Source organism: Akebia trifoliata, chromosome 8 (assembly GCF_017979445.1).
Source record: "Akebia trifoliata isolate Shusen 1 chromosome 8, ASM1797944v1, whole genome shotgun sequence".
NCBI lineage: Eukaryota > Viridiplantae > Streptophyta > Magnoliopsida > Ranunculales > Lardizabalaceae > Akebia > Akebia trifoliata.
The window spans coordinates 40,864,721-40,889,312 of NC_141382.1; the positions used below are offsets into that span (position 1 = coordinate 40,864,721).

The window sequence follows — 24,592 nt, forward strand, 5'->3', positions numbered from 1 at the left end:
TTAAAAAAATTACTTATCATCGTAATGTTTTCATTGTTTTATAGGGTCAATTAAACAATCTTATTAAAGAAGATCCTAGTTTTACCCATAAGGATATCGACCATGATCCTATTTCCATTATATGTATGACTTAGATTATTTAATTTTAATTTTTTTATTTACATACATTATATTAATCATAGTTTGTGCATAGGTGTTTGGGAAAGATGGAAAAGGCAGAATAAGAGGCATGGGGGATGGAGTTTCAAAGACTTCATTACGTTATACAACTCAAAGTCGAAATTATACGGATAAGTTTGAAAGAGACATGGTTAACTTAACTCAACTAGTTCATACACTAATGAAAGATAAGAAGAAGAAAAAGAAGAACAAGAACAAGCACAAGAAGAAAAAATCATCTACATTTGAAGTTGGAGGTCCTTCTACTCAGGTAAGATGTAAAAACAATTTAACTTTAGAGATTCTTCATTTAATTTTTCATTAATATTTAATTCATATAAATGATGGATTTTAACTTACATATCTAATCATAAATAATAATTCTATTTTATAGGCGACATCAAATTCCACAATTCCTAATAGGCGAGGAGGTAAAGAACCAGTATCAGAATCATTACCATCATTGAATAATGGTAGGGTATGCTTATTGATGAACTTCAGAAGGAATGTGATCTACGCCAAAGGAGCACTAGTAGATCCTGAGAAGCCAGATATGGAGTATTATTCAATCTGTATCGATGAGATCATTGACTCTTCGACTGAGCTAATGGATAGAGATGGACCCCAAGGGACTTTACTTGATATTCTTTGTGGTGAGGTGATTAGATGGCCTAGGAGTCATTGTCGTGTATTTTGAGGGTTAAGTCAAGACAACGCTTGGGGTAAGAAGGTTTTTTACCTTTTGTTTGGTAACTTCATGGGCTAGTTGTCAATGTTATTATTGTTATTTGCATTTGCTTACATGTTGGATCTAATGTTTGTATCCTTTGTATCCTTTCTGAAAATAACTTAGTTGGGTCATTTGCTGCAAATGTTTATGAGGTGTATATTACATGGTTGGGGCAGCTCCTCTCCTACGTCCATGGATGATGTCAGAGTTTCATATCCTTGGGAAATACATTACAGCTCGAGATTTCTCCCAATACCTTTCTCAAACCTTCAAAACCCTGAAATCTGAATTACGCTTTTGAGTATCACTCTCTAATTTCATGAAGTTTATAAGGGGATAAATGAAGGTAAAAGACCCTTTTTGGCTGGGTTTGTCAGAAAAATTCTGATACGTGGGGACGGTGAAAACTTTTAAGTAGGGACCACCGGCACTTTTAAGTTTGATTGACAGAATTTGGTGTGGTGTATTTAATTTTAATTTACTGTTGTTTGATGTTCAGTCTCTTTCTTTCTTTCTTTCTTTCTGATCATTAATATTAGAGATATGATCTGAGTTTATAAACTTTGCAACTTATGGCAGCAGATACTTAGTGCCCAATACTCGATTCCAAACTATGTGCGAGTATCGATGGAATGTAAACATCTTTTATCTTGTATATTCATGGCTAACCCAGAGAAGGTACTCATGTTCTAACCTTATTAAATACAAGTTACCATTCAACTTTAATCTTAATTTGATCTATGTTGATTTCTTTGCAGAGGATAACTATTTCTGAAATTAAAAGCCATCCATGGTTTTTGAAGAGCTTGCCATTAGAGTTGACGGGAGAGAGTGATAATTTTCAGATAGATAATGAGTAGGTGAAGGCAGGTTGAATTTTAAGCTTTCCTACCAAAGATGACCAGTCCTAGTAATTGCAATCATATGTAAGCACCTCTGAAATGCAAATAGAACTCCAGAATAATCCCCTTAAAAAGTTAATTGCAATTATAATAATAATATTATATTACTATTTTTCCTTTTCACATTATACTATTACATTGTTCCTCCTTTTCTAGTTCACTGATTAATAGCTCCATCATCTTCTTATACATTGGCATATGGTAATCATTAATCATAAATACCCATGCTTTCTACATTTTTAGCTTCTACGTACTCCTATCGTATATATGTGGTTGGATATATAGATTTTTATTTTTATTTTTTCTTTGAAACAATCTTGTTTTTGGAGGGAGGATTAAGCTAATTAGCTATGCATGGTTCTTTGTATGAATAGAGGAAGCTGCAACCATGACACAACAAATGGTGGATCTATTCAATGTGTTTGGGATCATCCATTTTGGAACTTCTGGTAATGGGGACAGCTCCTTATCCATCGGAGACGTCGTTATCCCCAGGAAATTTATTCACACAGGCCTATGGGATTGGCTGGTCTGTTTAATTATCGAAATTTTAATATTTATTAATCTCTCTTCATCCTCTCGTCCTGATTTGGTGTTAATGCTCACGAAGTTTCTATTTACGCTTTACAGAATTATGGGACACCTTGGAACAAAGTTTCAAATAATGTTAGTGATGATATATCGGGCTACCCACTGCAGATGAACAAAAATAAATATGGAAAAAATATGTTTTAAAATAAAGTTTGAAGTTTAAAATTTGAACTTCATTAAAAATAATATTAATGTTGGATAACAGTCATAAATTTCAAAATAACACTAGAATGCCTGTTATTTAGAGTCGATAAAGATATTTAAATGTCAAACCATGCCTTTGAACATCTAAAATGCTGACACTAATCTACTTTTTGTTGAATGGTTTAAGTAGCTCGACAAAGGAATCCTTAATCTACAGCTATGGTAAGAGCTTCAATGGATTTGCAGCCAATCTCACAGATCAAGAGCTAAAAAAGCTAGCTGGTAATACTCGTGGAACATGTACTATGTTTCTTCCTTTCTAAATCTTTTAATAGTCACAACAAATATAACAACACTATCAAATGCAAACTTGTAGGCTTGAAAGGTGTGCTCTCAGTCTTTCCTAGTAGAACACTCCAACTTCACACAACAAGATCATGGGATTTCTTGAATTTTCCAACTACTGTGAAGAGACTTCCTCAAGTTGAGAGTGACCTTGTTGTCGGCATCATTGACACCGGAATCTGGCCAGAATTGGAAAGCTTCAATGATGAAGGAATGGGCCCACCCCCAAGTAAATGGAAAGGTGTTTGCAAAAACTTCAAGTGTAACAAGTAAGTTTTCTTCAATCAAATTTTGCACATGAACCACAAAGAAAACTGATTTCAGTTTAATGCAAGTCTATGTTTATTTGGGACGTGTTGTGGGTATATCATGGTCTACATTCATTTTGAAGTATCTGTGCAACATAGATGTTGTTTATAGATTAATTAAGTTAGAAATAGATGTGCTTGATTTGATTTTTTTTTGCCATGGAAATTACAGTAAGATTATAGGTGCGAAATTTTATAAAGCCGACAAATCATTTGGGGAACAGGAAGAAAAGTCTCCTCGTGACACAATAGGGCATGGCTCGCACACAGCATCAACGGTGGCTGGGCGTGAAGTGAGAAACATAAGCCTCTATGGCCTTGCTAAAGGAACTGCGAGAGGAGCTGTTCCATCTGCGAGGATCGCTGTTTACAAAGTTTGCTGGATAGGAGGGTGTGCTGATGCTGACATCTTGGCTGCTTTTGATGATGCAATTGATGATGGTGTAGACATCTTATCTGTTTCACTTGGTCGTTCGCCTATAGATTATGATTCTGATGCTATTGCAATAGGAGCATTTCATGCCATGAAAAAAGAGTATCCTTACATCTGCTTCTGCGGGAAATGATGGCCCGTCTTTGGTTACTGTTACAAATGGTGCACCATGGATGCTAACTGTTGCTGCAAACAGTTTGGATCGCCAAATAATTAGCAATGTCACATTAGGCAATGAGAAGACATTTGTGGTGAGAGTACACTTCATGCTTCATATAACGTTCATCTTGTTTAAATGTTTATCCATTTGATCACCTTATAAGTCCTAATCTTGGGAATGAAAAATTCGATGCCCATTCGACCTCTTGGTCTGTCGAATTTTATGAATTTCATGGCACAACAAATGGTGGATCTATTCAACGTGTTTGGGATCATCCATTTTGGAACTTCTGGTAATGGGGACAGCTCCTTATCCATCGGAGACGTCGTTATCCCCAGGAAATTTATTCACACAGGCCTATGGGATTGGCTGGTCTGTTTAATTATCGAAATTTTAATATTTATTAATCTCTCTTCATCCTCTCGTCCTGATTTGGTGTTAATGCTCACAAAGTTTCTATTTACGCTTTACAGAATTATGGGACACCTTCCGCTGCCATTGGCAAGTTAATGCTTCTCTGCCCATGCTTCTCTGCTATTTACGTGATCATCAACATTGGACGTGGCCCACACATTGACGAAAGAAGCAAGTCCTATGAACTATGCTAATGAAACATCTGATGATGGTGATGATGAGTTCCTCAAGCAATACAAGCTGAAAGATATCAATGACCTAACTCCTCTCCAACGGGCGGCCATTAAAGGGAGTGTGAACGACTTGCGCAGAATTCTTTTGGCTTGTCTGGTAGCTGTTCTGGATGTAACAGCTTGGGGAGACATTGCATTTTGACGTTTGTGCCATCACCGTCAGTGTGGTTGGGGCATATGCAAGGCATTGGAAGAGGTGTTACCTTACTGTGATGGCATAATGACACAGCTCCCCAAGGACTTGTCAGTTGCATCAATCTGTGAAGCCGCCCATCTTCTCAGTCTGTGAAGCTGCCCATATGCCCATCTTCTCATGTTTTGGTGATATTGCAAAGTGCAACAGAGCTTTCTGCCCATGTAGCGGGTGCTAATGCCGTATGCACCTTACCATCCTCTAAGAAATGGAATATTGAAAGTGGGATTTTTTTTTCAGATTTCATTATGTTGATGTATATGAACATGATCTCAGGAATTCTTCCAACATGTGATTTATAACTTTGACTTCTATAAGTAAATTTTTTTTTTTTAAATCTTATTATTCTTCAATATGAGAGTGGACGGGATGAGATGTGAGTGGATGGGATGGGATGGGAATGTCGATGTGGATGGGATATGAATATGAATGTGTGATTTTTTTGCAGGTATAAGTTGAAGACAAAAACATTTGGGCATGAAAAAATGAGTTCAATAAGATATGGTGTTTAAAATAATTCGACGGTCTCATTCCGTCGATAATATGATATAATTACAGATTCGACGGCTTATAACTGTCGAAAATAATTTATTCGATGGCCTACAGCCGTCGAATATGATATACTCGACAGTCTTAAACCGTCGATTATTTATAAAATTCTATGGTTTTGAGCCGCCGAATATTTTTTCGACAAGCCCTAATTCGATGTTCCAATTCGACGGTCAAGACTGTCGAATTGACCCAAAATTCGACGTTTTGGGCCGTCGAATTTTGGGTATTTTCACATAGTGTAGGTACGTTAATATACCACAATTTATGACTATCGTTTAGGGTTTAATGACAGTTCATGGGCAATGCATTTAGTCGTATATATTCCATGAAATTTAACAGTTAGAGCTCATAGTTATGACAGATCTTAGCCGTCGAAACCTTTGTTTTGTAGGAGATTCATTGAATCAACTCTCGAACACTAGAAAATTTCTATCTCCGTTCAACACTCACCTCTCTCAAACCCTAACTCTATGTGTTTAACCGTCAATCTCTAATCTCAGATAATATAATATGTTCAAAGCATTACTTTTCTCTCTCTCTCTCTCTCTCTCTCTCTCTCTCTCTCTCTCTCACGAAAGCAATGTTCTCAAAAACTTCGAATCAAAAACATCAGCTTCAATGGAGTTTTTTTAGATTCTCTCATTTTCTCCCGATCTTCTTGGTTGTTCGGATTGTAGTGGTACGAACTCTCTTTAATTTTTGTTTTTCCTCTTATGATTTCTAATTTATTCATGAAGTTTGTGTTTTCTTCTGAGATTTCAAGCGTTGCTTTATGGCTTTATAATTAAATTTAAGAAATTCTATATTAAATCCATCTATTAGATCTGTAAATAGTTGGAATGTTTGTAACAAAGTTTGAGAGCTTCTGTGAATCCCGTTTTGTTGGTCAGGTCCTACAAGGAAATGGTGATTCTAGGGTTTGGTAATGGTCATCTCGGGTTTTAGGTATTTTTTTTGTGATTGATTATCTTATGGTGTTCTGTGTTTGTGATATCTCCTTAGGTTTGAAGTATTGTAGGTTCATCTCTTTGTTTTGGATATTTTGAAGGATTTATTTTGTTGATTTGAGGTAGTTTTAGTTTTTTTTTAAGTACCAAAGATTATTTTTCAAAAATTTGATGCTAAAATTTCTTACTTTATTCGACTGTTCAGTGGTTTTTGGTTCGCTTTGAAATAATTTATTTACATATCTATGCATTTTTCCTCTTTTTTTCTAAGTCTCTGTCTTCTATTTCATAATTTAAAATTCAAAACTCATTTCATGTCTAGATCTTTAAAATTAAATTTCAGATTTTTTTTAGGTTAAATTAGTGTGATACAGCTTCAAACCTCCATAGAGATCCATAAAACAACCCACTTCAAAGCATTTTTTGATTTCTTAGTTATAGCAAAAATCAAAGAACTGAGAAAGCAAGCAATCATATTATATGTTAGTTATCACTGGTTCTCAGTTCTCTTCATTATAATGGATCTTTCCCTGTGAGCAAAAGAAAACATCCGTCTCTGTGAATATTAAAGAAGTAAGAATCTTTTATTCTATCTTGTTTTAACAAATAAAGCAAACAATCTTCTTTGTTGCTCTCAATCTCAAAATAAGCAAGATTTCTCACTCTCTTCTAATAATCTCAAATTGAATCCAAACCCTTGTTAAATCAAAGCACGATTTTATTTTATTGTTGCTTGTAACAATTTTATTTTATTGTTGCTTGTAACAATTTTATTTTATTTTATTTTATAGTTTCTTGTAAGTATAGAGAAAAAAAACAAACACTTGGAATAGATCCATGAGAGAAATCATATATGATGGGATCACCATGGCATTGTGGCTGTTGGACAGTGTTCTGATGCTTAGGGCCGATTTTTACATGATTAAAATGATCATATTTTTTATTAGGGTTTTGGCAATAGGATTGATGGTTTTGATGAAAGGTCTTATAAAGCAATAGGACTTAATCAATTTTTACATAGAAAGCATGTGTATGTTTATTCAATTCTGTGAAATCAATACGTACCTATTTTACATGCTTTTACAATTGATTAATCTTTTGGATTCATAGATCTCATGTAGATTTAGAACAACTTAGAAGGCTTCTAGATGGGGGATTAAATATGACTGGCATGGATTTGTTATCAGAACCCATTGAATGTACATGTAGACTGTTGTGTGTGTGTATATATCAATCTCTTTATACTGTTTAAGTACTCATCCACAACCTTTTTACTGCAGCTATCTTTGATAATTTTGTGGAAACTTCAGCTGGTACACTAAAGTCAATTTTTAGTGGGAACTTGCTCCCTGTTGGACATTCTCCTTTGGCAGTTAATCTCCTTAGTCGTTAGTATCATAGGTAGGAGGAGTAATGCATGCTTTATGAGAGGGTTAAAAAATTCATTTTGCATTACCTTGGAAAAAGAAGGATAAGTGAAGGTCAATGTGATAAAACACCTTAACAAAATCTGTAGCACATAGGTTAGAATTTCTAGAAAATAACAAAATAACAGTCTGGCCCTTGGGTGAGTAGGGGACCAAGCAAAAATGCAAGGATTTGTGGATGAGTGAGGGACCAATACAAGAGGGCCTTGGTCCTTCGGTGAGTAAGGGGCTAAGCCAAAAGGACCTTGGTTCATTGCTTACCCCCGATCAAGCAAAATTTGGCCTCTAAAACAATCTTAAAGCCTTGGGTCTTACAGCTTTTTGAACTTGACTTGGTCTAAGCCTTTCTCTGCTGTTTTGGGAGCTCTTGGGCTTAGTTTAGATAAAAATGTGGTGTCTACATATCTTAAATTAAAATAAAAAAGCAAGGGTATCTAAAATATCCTAAATAATTTATTGGGGGCAATTACCCCACTGCCCCTTACTAGCTCCGCCCCAGTCAAAGAATTTTCCTTACTCAGTAAGGAAATTAAGGGTATGTTTGATTGTACATGGAAAATGACATTTTTCATGTACTTGATTGTATTTTTCTATGAAAATTCATTTTCCACCCAATCAAAAAATCCTCTAAAACATGGATTTCACTTTCCCACAAGAAGATATTTTGGAAAGGAAAATTAGATGGATTTCAGTTTCCCACCCATATATCTTCTTCTTCTTCCCCACACTTCTCTTATTCTTCCCTACCACCGCCACCAACATCACACTCAACCTCACCGTCATCCCCATCACCATTACCACCGTCGTTGTCACCACCATTGCCGTGGTGGCCGACAATGGTGATGATGACGGTAGTGATAGTGACGGCAACGGTGGTGACAACGACGGTGGTGATGGTGACGGGGATGTCACCATTATCGGCCACCTTCTTTCTCTCTTTTTCCCTCACCTTCACGGCCGCCGCCACTACCACCACCACCACCACCACATTCTCTCCCCTCTCTCTTCCTCCTCATCTTCTTCTTTCTCTTCTTCTTCTTATTTTTTCTCTCTTATTTCTTTCAAAGTAGCATCAAACAATACTTTAACTTTTCCCTCCTTACCATTTTTTCACCACCATTTTTCCAAGTATTTTGAAATCCATGGACTTTGATTTTTCACGCAATCAAACATACCCTAAAAGTGTTTTTTAATAATGAATGTTGAAGTGAGCTCAGGCTAGAACCTCACATCGTACTTCTTGACGTGAAAGTGTATGTTAATAAAAATGTGAATAATGTTGAAGTGACTTCAAGCTGGAACCTCATATAACACTTCTTCACTTGAAAGTGAATGGGCATCATAGATTCTTTCATCGAGATATGAGTGAAAAAGCATTTGTGGCTCCTATCCATTTTCATGAAAAGAAGTGCGATATGAGGTTCCAGCTTTGAGGTCACTCCAGCACAACTCTAAAAATTTATATTATTTATCAATATTAGTTGTACACCGTAGAAGTCATATGCTTTAATTGGTGGCTAGATAATATTTTAAAATTCATTTTTAGTTTTATAGTAACAATTTTTTGTTACAAAAAAAAAAAGGAATTTAGGATATCTTGGATTTAGCTTATTTCTGATAAATTTGAATAAAAAATGAATGTGGGATCATGATGGACTCAAAAATATAATTTACAAGTAATTGTGACCAAAAATAATAATTCATTTAAAAAATAAAATGATATTCATATGAATTCTAGATGTGTTGGATTCAAAATAAGATATTTTGTAATTAATTTTAGAATTTATTACAATTATAATAAAGGATTAATAAGGCTCAGTTACGGAATTGTTGTTTATATATCAGAAACATATAAAATAGTAAAAATTGATTATTTTATATAAAACCACCAAACCCCAATTAACTCGACCATGATTTTCAAAATATCCAATTACTCTTCTTGAATCTCGGACAAGTGCAATGTGATGGACAAGTCACATTGACTATTGTTTGTTCGTTCTTGCGTTATACGTGAAAACTGTAATTTTTTACAAGAAAATTCGACTGACCAAAGCCCACAAAGTTTAGAAACCGAATTTCGAGGCCCCATGGCTGTTGAAATTTTTTATGTTCTCAAATTCAACGGCTTAGAGCCATCAAATTTCTTCCATCCTCCATTAATTTGACGGTTTCGGACCGTAGAAGAAAAAATTGACAATGAAAAATTGGAGGCCTTGGTCCATCGAATTTTATGAAATTCGACGGCCTTAGGCCGACAAATATAGCATTTTTTTCACTTTGTGTTAGTAACTTACGTTCATGGTTTTAGATCTTGGTATTTTATCTTGTCTCACCCCCATTAATACCGAGTTGACTTGTTAGAATCATCTCATCTCGAACAAGATAAATCATTTAATCAAGATACAATTAGTAGAATATATAATTAATTAGTTAATTAATATTTTTTAATAAAACTATGTAGATTGATTTGAAAATGCCTACTCAAAATATAATTAAAAATATATTGGCCAACCATCATTGAGATAGAAGGAAATCTCGATTATATTGGTACTCCCTTACTGACATAAATTCCTGGCTCCACCCTTGGGTGTAATGAAATTGAACCATACTATTTGCGGATTAATTAAAATGGACAACTAACTCTAAATGGTTTATTAAGAGTTTAATGACCCATAAATTTATAATTATTGGCATATATATTAATAAATAATTATGAACCGAGTTAAATGGTTTCTCTCATCCGAGAGAACTCTGTCTCGTTCATGAATGATACGAGATATCAAGCCTTGATCTGAAACCATTTCAAGCCCTTCTTTGGAAGGGAAAAAGGGTAAATTAACATTTCCTGAGTTGAATATGATGAAATTTTGATTCTGGCTAACTGTTCATTTTAATTCCCAAAACATGAAGAGCAAGATTGTTGGTTTTTCAAGTGATTGTCTCATAGGTATAGTTATAAAGTAGCTAGATAACTCATAATTTTCTTTTCAAAGTAACAATCTTGTTGGTTTATATAATGGCGATTTGGTTTACAAGTAGTGAACCTGCAAGATCATCACTTCTATAACCAACGAGATTGTCTCTTTGGAAAAAAAATATCAGCGATCTAGCTACTTTTTAGTTGCGAGATAGTCACTAGAAACACCTGCGATATTGCTCCTGCAAAAATGGGAATTTTCTCAAAAGTTGATAACGTTTGCAGAAATTTCTCAAAAACAAAAACCTGGACCCAATGGCTAGAAGGCAGTCACACATATACACAATGACAAACCAAACTATGAATTGGGTCATTGGGCCAAGAAAATACATCACAAGATTATTTTGGGTGTGGGTCCAGAAATTATATCTAGTGGCAAAGATGACAAACTTGAGAAAATTAGGAGGGCGACTAGGAAGACAAGAGTGAAAGAAATCTTAGCCATCTCTGTCTTTGGTCCCTACTAAAATAGTTTACAGCTTACTAGAAAGTAATGTTCCACATAACTCCCAAACTTAAAATTTAAAATATTTGGGGATTTGTTTTTCAACGTTTATAGAATTTTATCCTCAGCAACCTGAAGCATTGGGTCATGTTTTTGGATGCCACAAGTTTAGCCCAAGGACCCTTTGGAAGGGTGAAATCCTTACTAAATTAGCAAAGCTAGTTGGACTCTTTTGAAAATGGACAACTACCAAACTCCCAAATTTAAAATTAAAATTCGAGGGTGAAAAATATCTTTTTCTTTTTCAAATTATTTAGAAAGTTCTTAAAATTTTATGATTTCCATTCCAGTGTCAAACCCAAAATCGTTGGTGAAATAACCAAGATCACACCTCATCGAAATTTATCCCAGATATTACCTACTGTGTGGGGCGGAAGGGGAGTGTATGTTCTCGAGGATTAGTCAAATAAGAAAACTGGATACCTCGATTTCTGGGAAAAAAAGAATGCATCCATATCTCATCCAATCATGGTTTTAGGTGTCAAAAATGTTGATTCAGACATAATTTTCCTTCTAACTTAGTAAGGAGTTTTTTTCAATTTAATCAACATTTATGGGAATTGCATATAATTACGGGAAAATTAGTTAAAACTAGAGGGATTTTTTTCTAATTAGTCCTGAAGAGACCCCATTTTTACATCTACCCGATTCAACAATCCGTCATTTGATTGTTGTGGATTCATAATGATGAGCGCCAAATATGCAAAAAGTTGAAAGCTTGTGTGCGGTACTCTCCTGATTTCTACCAATTTCATCTATTTATTTCCTAGTCCTCGTGATTCCATCTCTTCAAATTTGGCACGCACGATCTAAAAATTACGCACGCTTAGTATCTTTACATGATCAGTGTCTCAAAACACTAATTTATTCATATTTTTCCCAGGTATTTATCTCGATTTTTATCCTTACTTCATTAGATTAGGTAAATAACTATGTTAAACGTAAATTTATCACATTTAATATTATGCCAAGCTAATTAGGCTTAATTGCACAAAATAAATGTATTTATCAAAAAACTAATCACCTGTGTTTACTATACAAGTCAAGGATCAAATCATCAAGATGAACATCAAATCAATCAGACAAGAATGCATTGCAATCTAGAAGACTAATCAAGCTTTCATGCAAAACTAGAGATCAAGATATCTCCATATCAATGTGGAGCGGTCCTTTACGAATGGAGCACCCTAAAATTGCTCCAATGTGTTATGCACATGAGATTATACTTAAGAGTGATGGCAACTATTTTTGAATCATTATAGAGCACCTCAAGTCTATAAATTGATCATTTTTCTAATTAGGAAAGAGTCATTGGGCTTTTGTCCCTTTTTTCTCTTCTCCCCCCCCCCCCCCCAATGCCCTTGGCATTTCGATTATAATTTTTCATTTTTTAGATAGATTTTATTTCAGTAATTTTCTATAATTTTCAAGAATGAGATAGTGTACATTGGTTACCATATGAATACAAATATTGGTTTCATTACTTCTTCTTGTATCCTTGCAATGATCATAGGCTAGACTTCCTCCATTAGTGAGAAGAGCAAGCTTTTATTTTCGTGTTTATGTCTTTATCTTTTCATGTTCTTTATATTTTTAGGGTTCTCTTCAAGATTGTATCCAACTCCAATAAATCAAAGATTTAGATGAATCTCTATACCTCATATACTTAACTTAGATATTTTATACTTGGATGAGATTAAGATAAAATATGTTTAATCTAGATATTTGGTAGTAAGAACTTTACACATTAATGAATGAAAAAGTCATAAGTATAGTATTTTTCAAGTTTCATGCCATATCTTCAAACTCAAAGAACTCACACCAAGCCCTTGAGGTTGAGTGCAAAGAAGGATAAAGGTTTTATTCTCTTATTTCTTAGTATAAATTTTCTTTCTATTACTTTATTTTCCAACAACATTTACTTTACATTTTGTTTCACAAAAATATAAAAATAGATTTTAAATTTCTAACTTAGATTAACTTCATTTTGCTAGCTTAGTAACATCCCCCCTTTCTCTTGGCTTTGATTCCTTATTTATCCACAAGCTAAAGAGAATATCAAAATATTAATTTATGATGAGACGACAATGATGACATTAGAATTTTAGTACTATTGTCGAAGAAATATGTGGTTGTTCTAAGTTGGTTTGAAGTTACTTTTGTTGTTTTTCTTTATTTTATTTTTGTTTCTATTTTCTATCGATACAAAAAATAATTAGAAAATCAAAAAAAAAATATTTTCATTATAACCAATGAGGTATTTTAAGATCTACAGAAAAATTCCAAACATAGATCTCAAGGTTTCAATGTGACACAATCAATATTCACTACACTACATTGATTCTAGAAAGTTGAGTCCTCTAATTTTGACATACTTCTTAAGTTATCTTCTAGATTGTAACATTAGGTTTAGTTTCTAAAACTCTGTTTCTTTTATAAGTTGGAGAAATCTTTAGACAAGAAGATCAAATTAATCCATTAGATCCAAGATTCATTCCACCTTGTTGTATTTTTTTTTTCTATTTTTCTGTATTTTTTTAATTAGGTTTCTTTTCTGTTTTAGATCCATTTGTATCAGAAACATTATAAACTTTCATTAGTTAATTAATTATCCAGGAAGGCTTGGATTGTAATAGACCAGAGTAGGATGACGGTTGAACGATACCGTCATAGCTCCTTAGGTTCATACACCAAAATCAAAATTGGTTGCCTAAGTTGACTCAACTCATCTTTACCCCGTCTAGCAAGGAAAGTAAATTTGATCCACTCACGCATCTCATCGCTAGTAGATTACTCATTGCCTTTGTTTGTTATTTTCCAATTTGCACAACGTGGATTAGTTAATTAAGATTAGTAAAAGCACCCATCTCCTATGGATGGCACCAAAAGATAAGGATTATAAGTCATTACCAATTCATTGCTCTAATTAGAATAATTAATTCACTAATCACCCAATCAAACTAATTAAAATCAATTAGACTTAACTATAGGGCCCACGAGCTCAATAGGAGATATTCGCTTCAAGTTGTGTCGATTGTGCTTCTTATTCATCTTTGGCATCTGATAAGATCTTGTCCTTTGAGGGGATAGACTCAATCTATTTTAGAAAGGAATACAACTTAAGAGTTCTCTTGCTTATTCATTATGTGCCACCTCCGATCTGGAAATCCAAATTTGATTTAATATAATCAAGTCAGAAGGCTAATTGCACAATTTCTACCCAGTTAGGAGCTACCTAGAGTTAGGCAACCTATCTAGGTCTAGTATTTTTTTCTTTTGATTGTTTAATCGACTATGTATTTTGAGAGCTTAATAAACATTTGAGGAATTCAATAATTCAATCTCTTGATCTTTCAATGGAGAATGGTTATGAATATGTCACGTCGAACATATTGAGTAAAGTGAATAGTCTAAATGATATAATCAATTCTTTTCAAAAGCCACTAATTCACAACCAATTCCATAAGTCTGAATATGTCATAAGAGTAGATGGAGGAACACGATCCTTATGTGTCTTATACGATAGTTATGATCACGTAGTTGAGTGTTGCCCAAACTTATCCATCATAAGGAATAGGCATACCCAAATCTTTCATGAGTATAATTGCTATTTGACGCCAACCTCTAACCCTTTCAGTCAACCATATCATTTGGAAAGTTGGTCTCTTGCAAATTTCTCATATAGATAGAACAAGTTCACTCAAAATCATTTTTTCGGCAACCATACGCACGACAACTCAATGATTTCTCAATAACCTTACTCAACATTTCAATCATTCATAGAGCCTCAATCGATGTACAATTGTCCTACTTCAGCTTTTCAACCACCAATTGCATTAGAAGCCATAATGGAGTTGTTAAATCAACAATAACAATTCATTCAACAACAATAACAAGAAAATGTTCAAGCCCTAGTCCATATGGAGACCCAATTAAGGCACATAAAGTTATCCTTAGAAGAAAAATGAAAGTTTGATCAATTCGAAAATGAGAATACACCAATCCTAGAAAACCCACCACTCTTCAAAGATACCTTTAGTTACCAATTTTAATTTCCCCAAGAATTCCGTAACTGTCTATCCATAATTGATAACCACTTTCCTTTGAAGTCAAAATAGACATCAATCAAGTAACAACACCAGTCATAGGGAAGATAGAATTACAACTAGAGCAACAAGGTATCTCTTTAGAAGAGGGTGACCCATTCCTTAAAAAAAATCTCACAAAGCCAATCTTTAGAACAACCTCTCGAGGAAGAAGAAATTCATTTGTAATTATCTATCAATTTATTCTCAAAAGACAATCTTGTCTTAGAGAAAATGAAGACCAATTTTGATCCTCAATTTACACTAGCTCCTAAGAGTCTAATCACCACCAATAGTAAAATCTTTTTAGAAATCAGTCAAAACCTATGCTCCTTCCAACCTATAATTTCACAAAATTATAAGGACAATATCGATCCTATAATCTTCATCATCGCAAGGAACATGGTAATTGAACAATTTATCAAAGAGGTGAATTCTTTAACTCAGAAAGACTTAAGTAGGATGTTGAGTGTTTTGTAACATAATTTCTATATCTTTCGAGCCATAAAAATTTGACTGAGTTACACACGGGATGGAAAATTAATTAAGGTAACAATCAAATTTGATGACAGAAAAATTTCTTTCAATAACACCTTTTCATAGGTCTGATTGAAAATGTTAAACTTAGCGTTGTTTGAGAGGCAATCCATGTAATCAAGTTAAAACCCTCAATTCTGATAAGTCTAGATGAAGACATAAAACTTAGCGTTATTAGGAGGCAACCTACCCTTTTACTTTTAATAGTTATGTTGTCTTGCGTGTTTATCTAATATAGAATATGAATCATTGACTTAGGTTATGAGCACAATACTTCTCAACTTCATACAACATATGCTGCGACAGTGGAGAATGGTGTGTTGTCTTAGTTTAGGAGACATTATGTTAAGTATCAACAAGACTATAGAATCGTTTTCAGGTGCTATCCAACCCACTTTATTTCTTTTTGTCAATTTCAATTTTGCATATGCATGTGCATGTTGAAATATTGAAAACAATATCATGTTTAAGTTTGGGGGTGTATGGGTCGAATTTCCACCTATCTTCTGTTGTTTTCTTCTTCTATTCCAAAAATCATAAAAAATTGAAAATTTTAAAAAATATTTGGTAACAACTTTGTTGTATTTTGTTCAAGATCTTAGTTTGTATCTTTAAACACTTGGTTAAAAATACTAAATCAATCTTTAGTTGGAAGCTTTGATCAAGAGTCTCCATTTGTATTTCTCTTAGGCCAAATTTAGAGCGAAATTACCTTTTATTTGTAGTTACTCCTAACGAGATTACCAAAAGTATAGGTTGAACTAAGTAGGCTTTTTACCTTATTTCTACCTATGGTATAAGGAAAAAATTGGATTTCATGAACTTTGACTTCCTTGTTAATTCGGTTGGCTTATTAAAAGAAAAACAAATTAGTTGAATATATATTGAAAAATGACCATTGAATTAGACTAGGTACTTTGAAAAGGACTACATATTTTTCTTAGAAAAAAAAAATGAAAAGGGATTAGAAAAGAAAAAGAAATCAAAAAAGTAAGAAAAAAAGATCCCTCGAAGCGAAAAAGAAATATTCGAAGTTTATAAGTTTAAAATTTCAGTAGGGTGAAAGTCAATAAGTGTAAAACATGAGTAAACTGGAATATCACAGATAAAATACCTAAGAGGTAATAAAATGAACATTCATACTTCCCACTACCCTAGATAGTGTAGACACCCCATTTTTGCATCCGCCTGATTAATCAACTCGTCAACCCGATCGCAAGGATTCCCAATGATGGATGTGTATTCCATTGCTTTACTTTGTTACCAGATTTGTTTCAGAAATCCAGATGAGGTATCTCGAATTGACAAAACCTTAGAAACCACGCTACGCTAGGAAAGTACGACCCCAGAAACATAGAAATCATCATCTTGCAGACCAAAAAGAAGCTTCACGATAAAAATCACTAAAAATTACCAAATTACCAAAATACCCATGACATCAAAACAACCCTAGAGCCTACGTTACGCTTAGGAAAACTCTCTCAAACACATAAAATAACAAATCGAAACCAAATAAATCATTTTTCCAATTTTAACAGGATTTGACAAAGTTACGAAAATGCCCCTCGTAAAGTTCACAATCATTTCACATAAAAATATTCATAAATGACACAAACCAACATTCTCATTGAATTCCTTACGAAAAATCGATTCTAAAACATCCTAGAACATTAAAAACCGACTTAAAACGTGAAAAGTCCTCTCCGGGGGCAAAACGGTAATTTCACAATTTTCATAATTAAAAAATTCGAAATTAATAAATAAAATATTAAATAATTAAATTTAAACATTAATGAAATTAATTTAAAATTTTGAACCTAAAAAATCGATTAATCGGACTCTCAGGCAAAATCGTTGAGGGTTCGTGGGATATTTCTTTAAGGACCCCTCCATTTGGGGGTCCAAAGAATTAAAGAAATAATGGAGGGGGGTTCTCCAAAAACAAAAGTAAATCAAGCAAGACTGAAGTCAAAATTAAAGTCAATTAAGCAAGACTGAAGTCAAGATATTAAAAGTCAATCAATTAAGACTAAAGTCAAAACATTAAAAGTCAATCAAATAAGACCAAAAGTCATAATAGAATTCTAATTAAATAATAACTCTATCTAATAGAGTTCTAACTTAAAAATAATTCTACCTAAAACAATTCTAATTAAAACACAATTCTACCAAAAACAAGTCAAATTAAAACACAACTCTAATTAAAAGATCTCTAATTAAACACTAACTCTATCCAAATCAACCCCTAAAAACATCTATAAATAGAGGTGCTCACACCCTATTTTCGATAAAATCATAAACCCTAAGAGAAGTAGGTCTAGAAGCTCCCCTAGCCCCCCATAAACCCTAGTTTTGGAGCCCCAACTCCTTAGCTAACATCCCTCCTTCAATTTTAGTCTAGAAAACACCCAAAAGCCTTCTAAATACACCCTCAAATCCGCAACGAAATTGAAGAGTTCAGATTCAAAAACAAGGAGATACCTTGCCTCGGAAATCCGAAGTCAAATCCGGAAGCAGAACGAAGCAAGGGGAGCACGGTACAAGGAGTTCTTTTTGTCAGATCTGAGGGAACCAAGTCCTTGCCATCGGAAAGGTAAACCTTTTATTTTTATTTATTTTCTTATCTAGGTTTTAGCAATGTAATTTACTTGGGAATTTAGTAGAGACCGGCTTCGGCCGGGCGGGGTTGGTGCCTAACACCTTCCAACCCCGTAACTTGATCCCCGAATTCAGTTTCTTTTGGTTTTAGATTAGTTTTTATCCGTTTAGAGTCATTGATCGGTTCCTAGACCGTAATAACTAGGTGGCGACTCCCAAACCTCAAGGGTCAAAAGCGGATCCGCGCACCCCGCGGATCGAGGGCGCTTTCAGATAGGATGCAAATTTTTTAATTAAACCCCAAGTTAATCCAACTATTCTTGGGTAGATTGAAAGTTTTTTCGAATTCACTCTAGGAAATTGAATCTTTAAAGTTTTCAAGTTAGAATTATTATTTCTTAAAGGTCAATTTAAGTCTAAGTTTTGTCATAGAGAAATAAAAATTGAGACTCTATTCCAACTATTACTTTCAAATGATTGACAAATCTTGAAAGAACTTGTGTTTTTAAATATAAATTTTGATTTTGACCATTATTACTTCAAAAGTTATGTCAAATTTTGTGGGTATATTATCTGCAAATCCTTATGAGTCAAACTTGTCTACTAGGGTTAACCTACTAGTTTAAGGGTTTACTATATTTGCTAAATGCAGTCGAGATACCTACGAAAATGGTAAAGTTATTTTCTAAGATACCAGAAAAAAGATAAATTTAGGGGTGTGATCAATGTTTCAAAACACTAATTTATCTGTACTTTTTCCATGCATTTATCTGATTTTTGACCTTGTTTTATTAGATTACATAAATATGTGTATTAAACCTCAATTTATCACATTTCATATTATACCATACTAATTAGGCTTAATTACACAAAATAAATTTATTTATCAGAAAACTAATTACATGTGTTCACTATACAGGTCAATGATCAAATCATCAAGATGAATACCAAATCAATCAATCAAGAATGTATTACAATCTAGAAGACCAATTAAGCTTTCATGCAAAATTGGAGATCAAGATGACTCCAGCTTAATGTGGTGCAATCCTTTTTGAATGGAGTGCCCTAAAAATGCTCCAGTGTGCTCCGCACGTGAGATTATACCTAAGAGTGATGGTGGCTATTTTTGGATCCTTCTAGCGTACCTCAAGTCTATAAATAGATCATTTTTCCAATTAGGAAAAATCCCTTAGGCCCTTGTCCCTTCTCTCTTCCCCCCCCCCCCCTCAATGCCCTTGGCATTTCCTCTGTAATTTTTCATTTTTTAAATAGGTTTTATTTCAACAATTTTATATAATTTCTCAAGAAGGAGATAGTGTATATTGATTATCACATGAATACAAGTATTGGTTTCATTACTTCTTCTTGTATCCTTACAATGACTATAGGCTAGACTCCCTCTATTAGTGAGAGAAGCAAGTCTTTATTTCTGTGTTTATGTCTTTATCCTTCCATGTTCTTTATATTTTTAGGATTCTCTTCAAGATTTTATCTAACTCCAGTGGATCAAAGCTTTAGATGAATCTTTACACCTCATATGCTTAACTTGGATACTTTATACCTAGATGAGATTAAGTTAAAATATGATTAATCTAAATATTTGGTAGTAGAGACTTCACACATTAATGAGCGATGGAATGCACTATAGTATTATTTCAAGTTTCATATCATATCTTCCAACCCAAGGAGCTCACACCAAGCCCTTGAGGTTGAATGCAAAAAAGGATGGAGTTAAATATAGTTTTATTTGTTAATCATAAGTTACTCTAATCACTAATGACTTTATTCTCTTATGTCTTAGTATAAATTTGTTTCTATTGCTTTATTTTCCAGCAACTTTACTCCCCATTTGGTTTTACTATGTCAAGTCTGACATTTTCTAAAAAATATCGAATTCAACAATAAAAATGTCGAACTCAACAATAAATATTGGAGAGCTCGACAATAAATAAAGAGCAGTGCGCTCAAGAATATAAATGTTGACCTAGACAATAAATAAAAAGTGGTGAGCACAATAATAATAAGGGGCCATTAAGTAATAAAAAATTTACTAAATCTGTCATTTTTTACTCACCAAAAAATAAATCTATAGAACCGGATGGATTTGGGTGTGAATTTTTCATCAAGTTATGGGATATTGTTGGTGATGATATTTGTAGAGCAGTGATAGATTTCTTCAAGAAGGGAACGCTACTGAAAGAAATCAATGCCACATTAATCTGTTTGATTATGAAGGAAGATAATGCCAAGCGTCTCAAAAAGTTTAGACCAATTGCCTTTTGCAATTTTATCTATAAGATTATCTCCAAATTATTAGCAAATAGGCTAATCTTCTATCTTCTTAATATCATATCTTCAAATCAGTCAATTTTTGTTAAGGGGAGAAAATTCCAAGATAATATTCTCATTGCCCATGAAATGGTCCATAATTTTCATAGTCCAAAATCTCTACAGTCTTTTTGTGCCAAAATTGATATTAGAAAAACCTATGATTGTGTTAATTGAGACTTTCTAAAATCAATTCTTATCCAACTTGGAGGCCCTCCAGGTTGGATAGACTGAGTTATGGAATGTGTGTCTACTCCAAGTTTTTCTATCCTTATAAATAGCACTTCTTATGGGTTTTTAAAGTGAACAGGGCCTGAGACAAAGAGATCCCTTATCTCCTTATTTATTTACTTTGGTTATGGAAGTTTTTTCCTGTATTCTAACTTAGAATATTATCTCAAATAAACTGAGTATCTCTAGTATTTTTGGCGTTCCGGGAGTGTCCCATCTTATTTTTGCAAATGATGTTCTAATTTTTTCAAATAATGATATCTCCCCAACTTCGTCTATTCAAGATGTTCTGAATCTATTCTACAATATCTCTGAGCTTCAAGTTAATGAATCAAAGAGCCAGATATTTTTCAGTGAATCTTGCAAAAATCAAAATAGTATTCTTTCTATCTTGGGATTTTTGAAAGGTAATCTTCCTATCAAGTATCTGGGTCTTCTGCCATTCTCATCTAGATTAACCCACACTATTTGTCAACCTTTGCTTGATAGAGTAATTAGGAGGGTTGAGGGGTGGAGAGTAAATGTGTTATCGTATGCGGGAAGACTAGAATTAATTAAAACAGTGTTATCTAGCTTCCAATTATATTGGTCAGCGTCTTTTAACATTCTTGTGAGTGTCTTGAAAAAATTGAGAATATCCTTAACAACTTATTGTGGGGTGATCCTTCTCTTGATCTTTCTATTCATCAAACTAGTTGAACTAGAGTTTGTAAACCTTATGATAAAGGAGGTCTTGGCATTCGACTTCTAAGGGATGTAAACAAAATTGCGATGGCAAAATTATTTTGGAGGTTGGTGGAGAATAAAACTTTTTGGGCGGATTGGATGAGGAAGAGATATGTGGGGGAAATAGATATTTGGGATTGTTAAATTCCAAATAATGCCTCTTGGGCATGGAGAGATATCTTAAGGGAGAGAAATTTTGTGCGGAAACATGTGCGTTTTTTAGTTGGTGATGGAGAAGGAATTCATATATGGCGGCACCCTTGGTTAAATGAAGAGAGTATTTATTATCTCCAAATTTGATAATCGAGTTGTACACCAGTTTGACAGTCATGAGAATGCAATGATTAGAGAGTTTATTGTTGATAGAAGGTGGGAATTTCCAAGGCCGTACAATGAACGTATGCAAGCTATTATTGAACTTATATCTTCCAAAGTGATTCTGAAGATGATCTTGAGGGACAAAATAATATGGAGCTTAACATCGAATGATCAATTCACCACGAAATCAACATATGCAATGTTAAATGTAAGACATGATTTTGTGGGATGGAAAAGGATTTTATGAAATAAAAATTGTACTCCGAGATTTTCTTTTATTACTTGGCTAGCAATTCATCGAAAATTATTGACGGTGGAAAATCTGAACAAGAGGAGGTTCAAATGGGTGTCACGATGTGTATTGTGTTGGAGCCATCAAGAGATTAACGACCACCTATTCTTCCAATATCCTTATACTTGTTGCATCTGGAAGCAATGTCTGATGAAGTAGGGTATAAGTAGAGAAGGAGTGGGGAGAATAAAGGAGGAAATGCAAGTGATCAAAAGTGTGTGCTATCAAGAAGAGGAGATAACGTCAATGCTCTATTCTTCCTTTTGTGCAACGATTTATTATTGCTAGAAAGAGAGAAATCAAAGAATCTTTGCTAAAAATAATACTCCAGAGGAAATGTTACTGAAACAAGTGGAAGAGATGATTAAGAATCGGCATGATGGAGCAAATATTGAAGACTATTCAAATCAAATTAGTGTCCAAATTTTTAATAATTGGAATTGTTGCTATAATGTGGTCAAACCAATTATTAAACATTTAAGATGGGTTCGACCAACAGAGGGCGTGGCGAAGATCAACAAATGTTGCAAGGTCGATGTTGGGTGTGGGATTTGCTTTCATTGGTAGAAACACTGATGGGAAGATGTTATTTGCAAGCTGGAGTAGAACAGGGGCAGAAGACATTATTTACATAGAGATTCAAGCAATTTTAGAAGTTTTGAAGTATGCAAGAGTAAGAGAAGTTAAAAGAATTCCGATTTCTTCATATTTTTTATACTCTATCAAGTGCATTAAGAAGGAAATCAAGACTTCATGAAAGTATGAAGAAGTGTTGCTGGAAATTGTAAAGCAAAGCCAATGGTTCGAGGAATGCTCTTTTGAATTTCAGTGGAGAATAACAAATAGAGCAGCTGATTTTCTTGCAAAGTTGGGGTCCTTCTCGAATGGTTTTTACGTTATGGAAGACACGACTAATGCTCCTCAAGAACTTGTGAGAATTGTAGAGGAAGATTTAACGTGTATTTACACTCGATAGTAGTGGTTTTGGGAGGGGTCCCGTCAACCCCAGCTTATCAATCAAAATAAATAAATAAATAATTTACTAAATGGAGTATCAAGCTACCACCCAAAACTTAGGGACTACTTAGAAGAAATCCCTCCATGGGGTATTTTAAAAAAATTTCCCTATAATTAAGCCCTATTTTGTGATCCTCTAGTATATTCTCTGCTCTTGTCTAGTAATGGATATTGATAAAATTTATAATGCAGTTACTACTGGCCAAAGTTACCAAACTCACTCCTACTCGACCGAACTGTGTCATGGTAAAATGGTGAACAACTTCCTGATATAATTCATCTTTTGTTTTATCAAATCATGTGCAAACAAATATAAAAGATGGCCATAATTGTTGTCTCTTGCAAGTTTTTCGTTCAATTTGGCCACTTAATACATTTAAAGAAGGCTATTTTATGAAATAGGGTTTCAACCATGTAATTATTTTTAAAATGGATACATTTTCAAAATATTTACTGAAAATGCTTACTAAATACTTCCTATTTCTAAAATATGTAGATATGATTCAAATAACATGAAATTTCTATTACACCCTGAAGTTAATATTTTTCAAATGGCCTTTTTCCTCAAATTTTTTATTTTTTTACCAAATACAATTTTTTATAAGCCAAAATACCATTATTTATAAGAAAAATTACTTAATAGACACAGTGGGAGATTTTTCTTTTTAAATATTCACTAACTTTTGGACGGTATCTTGATAGAAAATTTAGTAAACTTTACATTTCTAAATGGACTCTGAGGGTTTTCAACCCCAATTGCATTATTTTCAATGATTTTTTTACCATGAATGATGATTGGAAGATGCTATAATCCTTCTTTTGAATATTTACATGTATTTTCATTTATTTCGATTATTTATAACAAAATGATGATTGAGATTGGTTTTCTAAGTTTTTAAAGATTTCACCATAACTTTTGATTCAAATGTTTGTTTTGCAACTATAATATATTCATTTTGTGTATTTCGAGTTTATCTATCAATTATAAAGGTCTAAATAACAATAATAGTGTCAATTCACCACTTCTTATTTTTCGGTTAGACAACTTTTAAAAAACAAATAAGTTTGACAATTTTAATAAATATTGGAGTTTGATTATTTTTATTGTTGAGCTCAAAATTCCATCATCATCGATTTCTTAAATCTAAGCATATTTCTTGTTTTGAATGTTGAAAATTATTGAAAATGTACAGTAAAAATAAAGAAACAGTTAAATAAAGGTTAACTTATATTGAATCTTCTGGTTGGTAGAAAACTCGTGATTATTCTATCAAAATTTCCATCAGCATCTGCTTCAGAAATCCTATCTTTTTCTTTTGGTTTGAAAATGAAAGAAGACAAAATATTAAGGTTTAAAATGATTGTATGAACACTTTTTTTTTAAAAGTAAATAATATCCTGAGTTGAAAAATATTTCAAAATATTTTATCCTAGAAGTTG

At 33.4% G+C, this 24,592-nt stretch overlaps 1 protein-coding gene across 3 annotated transcripts; it reads left to right on the forward strand.

The window, feature by feature from the left end:
* The first annotated feature begins 211 nt into the window (after positions 1-211).
* Positions 212-4,756, forward strand: LOC147396836 (cucumisin-like). Of its 3 annotated transcripts, none has more exons than XM_086452078.1 (7): positions 212-430; positions 554-1,567; positions 1,648-1,815; positions 2,714-2,808; positions 2,903-3,140; positions 3,352-3,863; positions 4,246-4,756. In XM_086452078.1, exons 3-6 carry the CDS (start codon positions 1,787-1,789, stop codon positions 3,743-3,745), a joined length of 756 nt encoding a protein of 251 aa, XP_086308204.1. In that variant the 5' UTR covers positions 212-430; positions 554-1,567; positions 1,648-1,786; the 3' UTR covers positions 3,746-3,863; positions 4,246-4,756. The 3 variants fall into 3 exon arrangements, with proteins under 3 accessions (XP_086308204.1, XP_086308206.1, XP_086308205.1); XM_086452080.1 differs by having other exon boundaries at positions 2,717-2,808; positions 4,246-4,755; XM_086452079.1 differs by having other exon boundaries at positions 554-1,815.
* Positions 4,757-24,592: the final 19,836 nt, after the last annotated feature.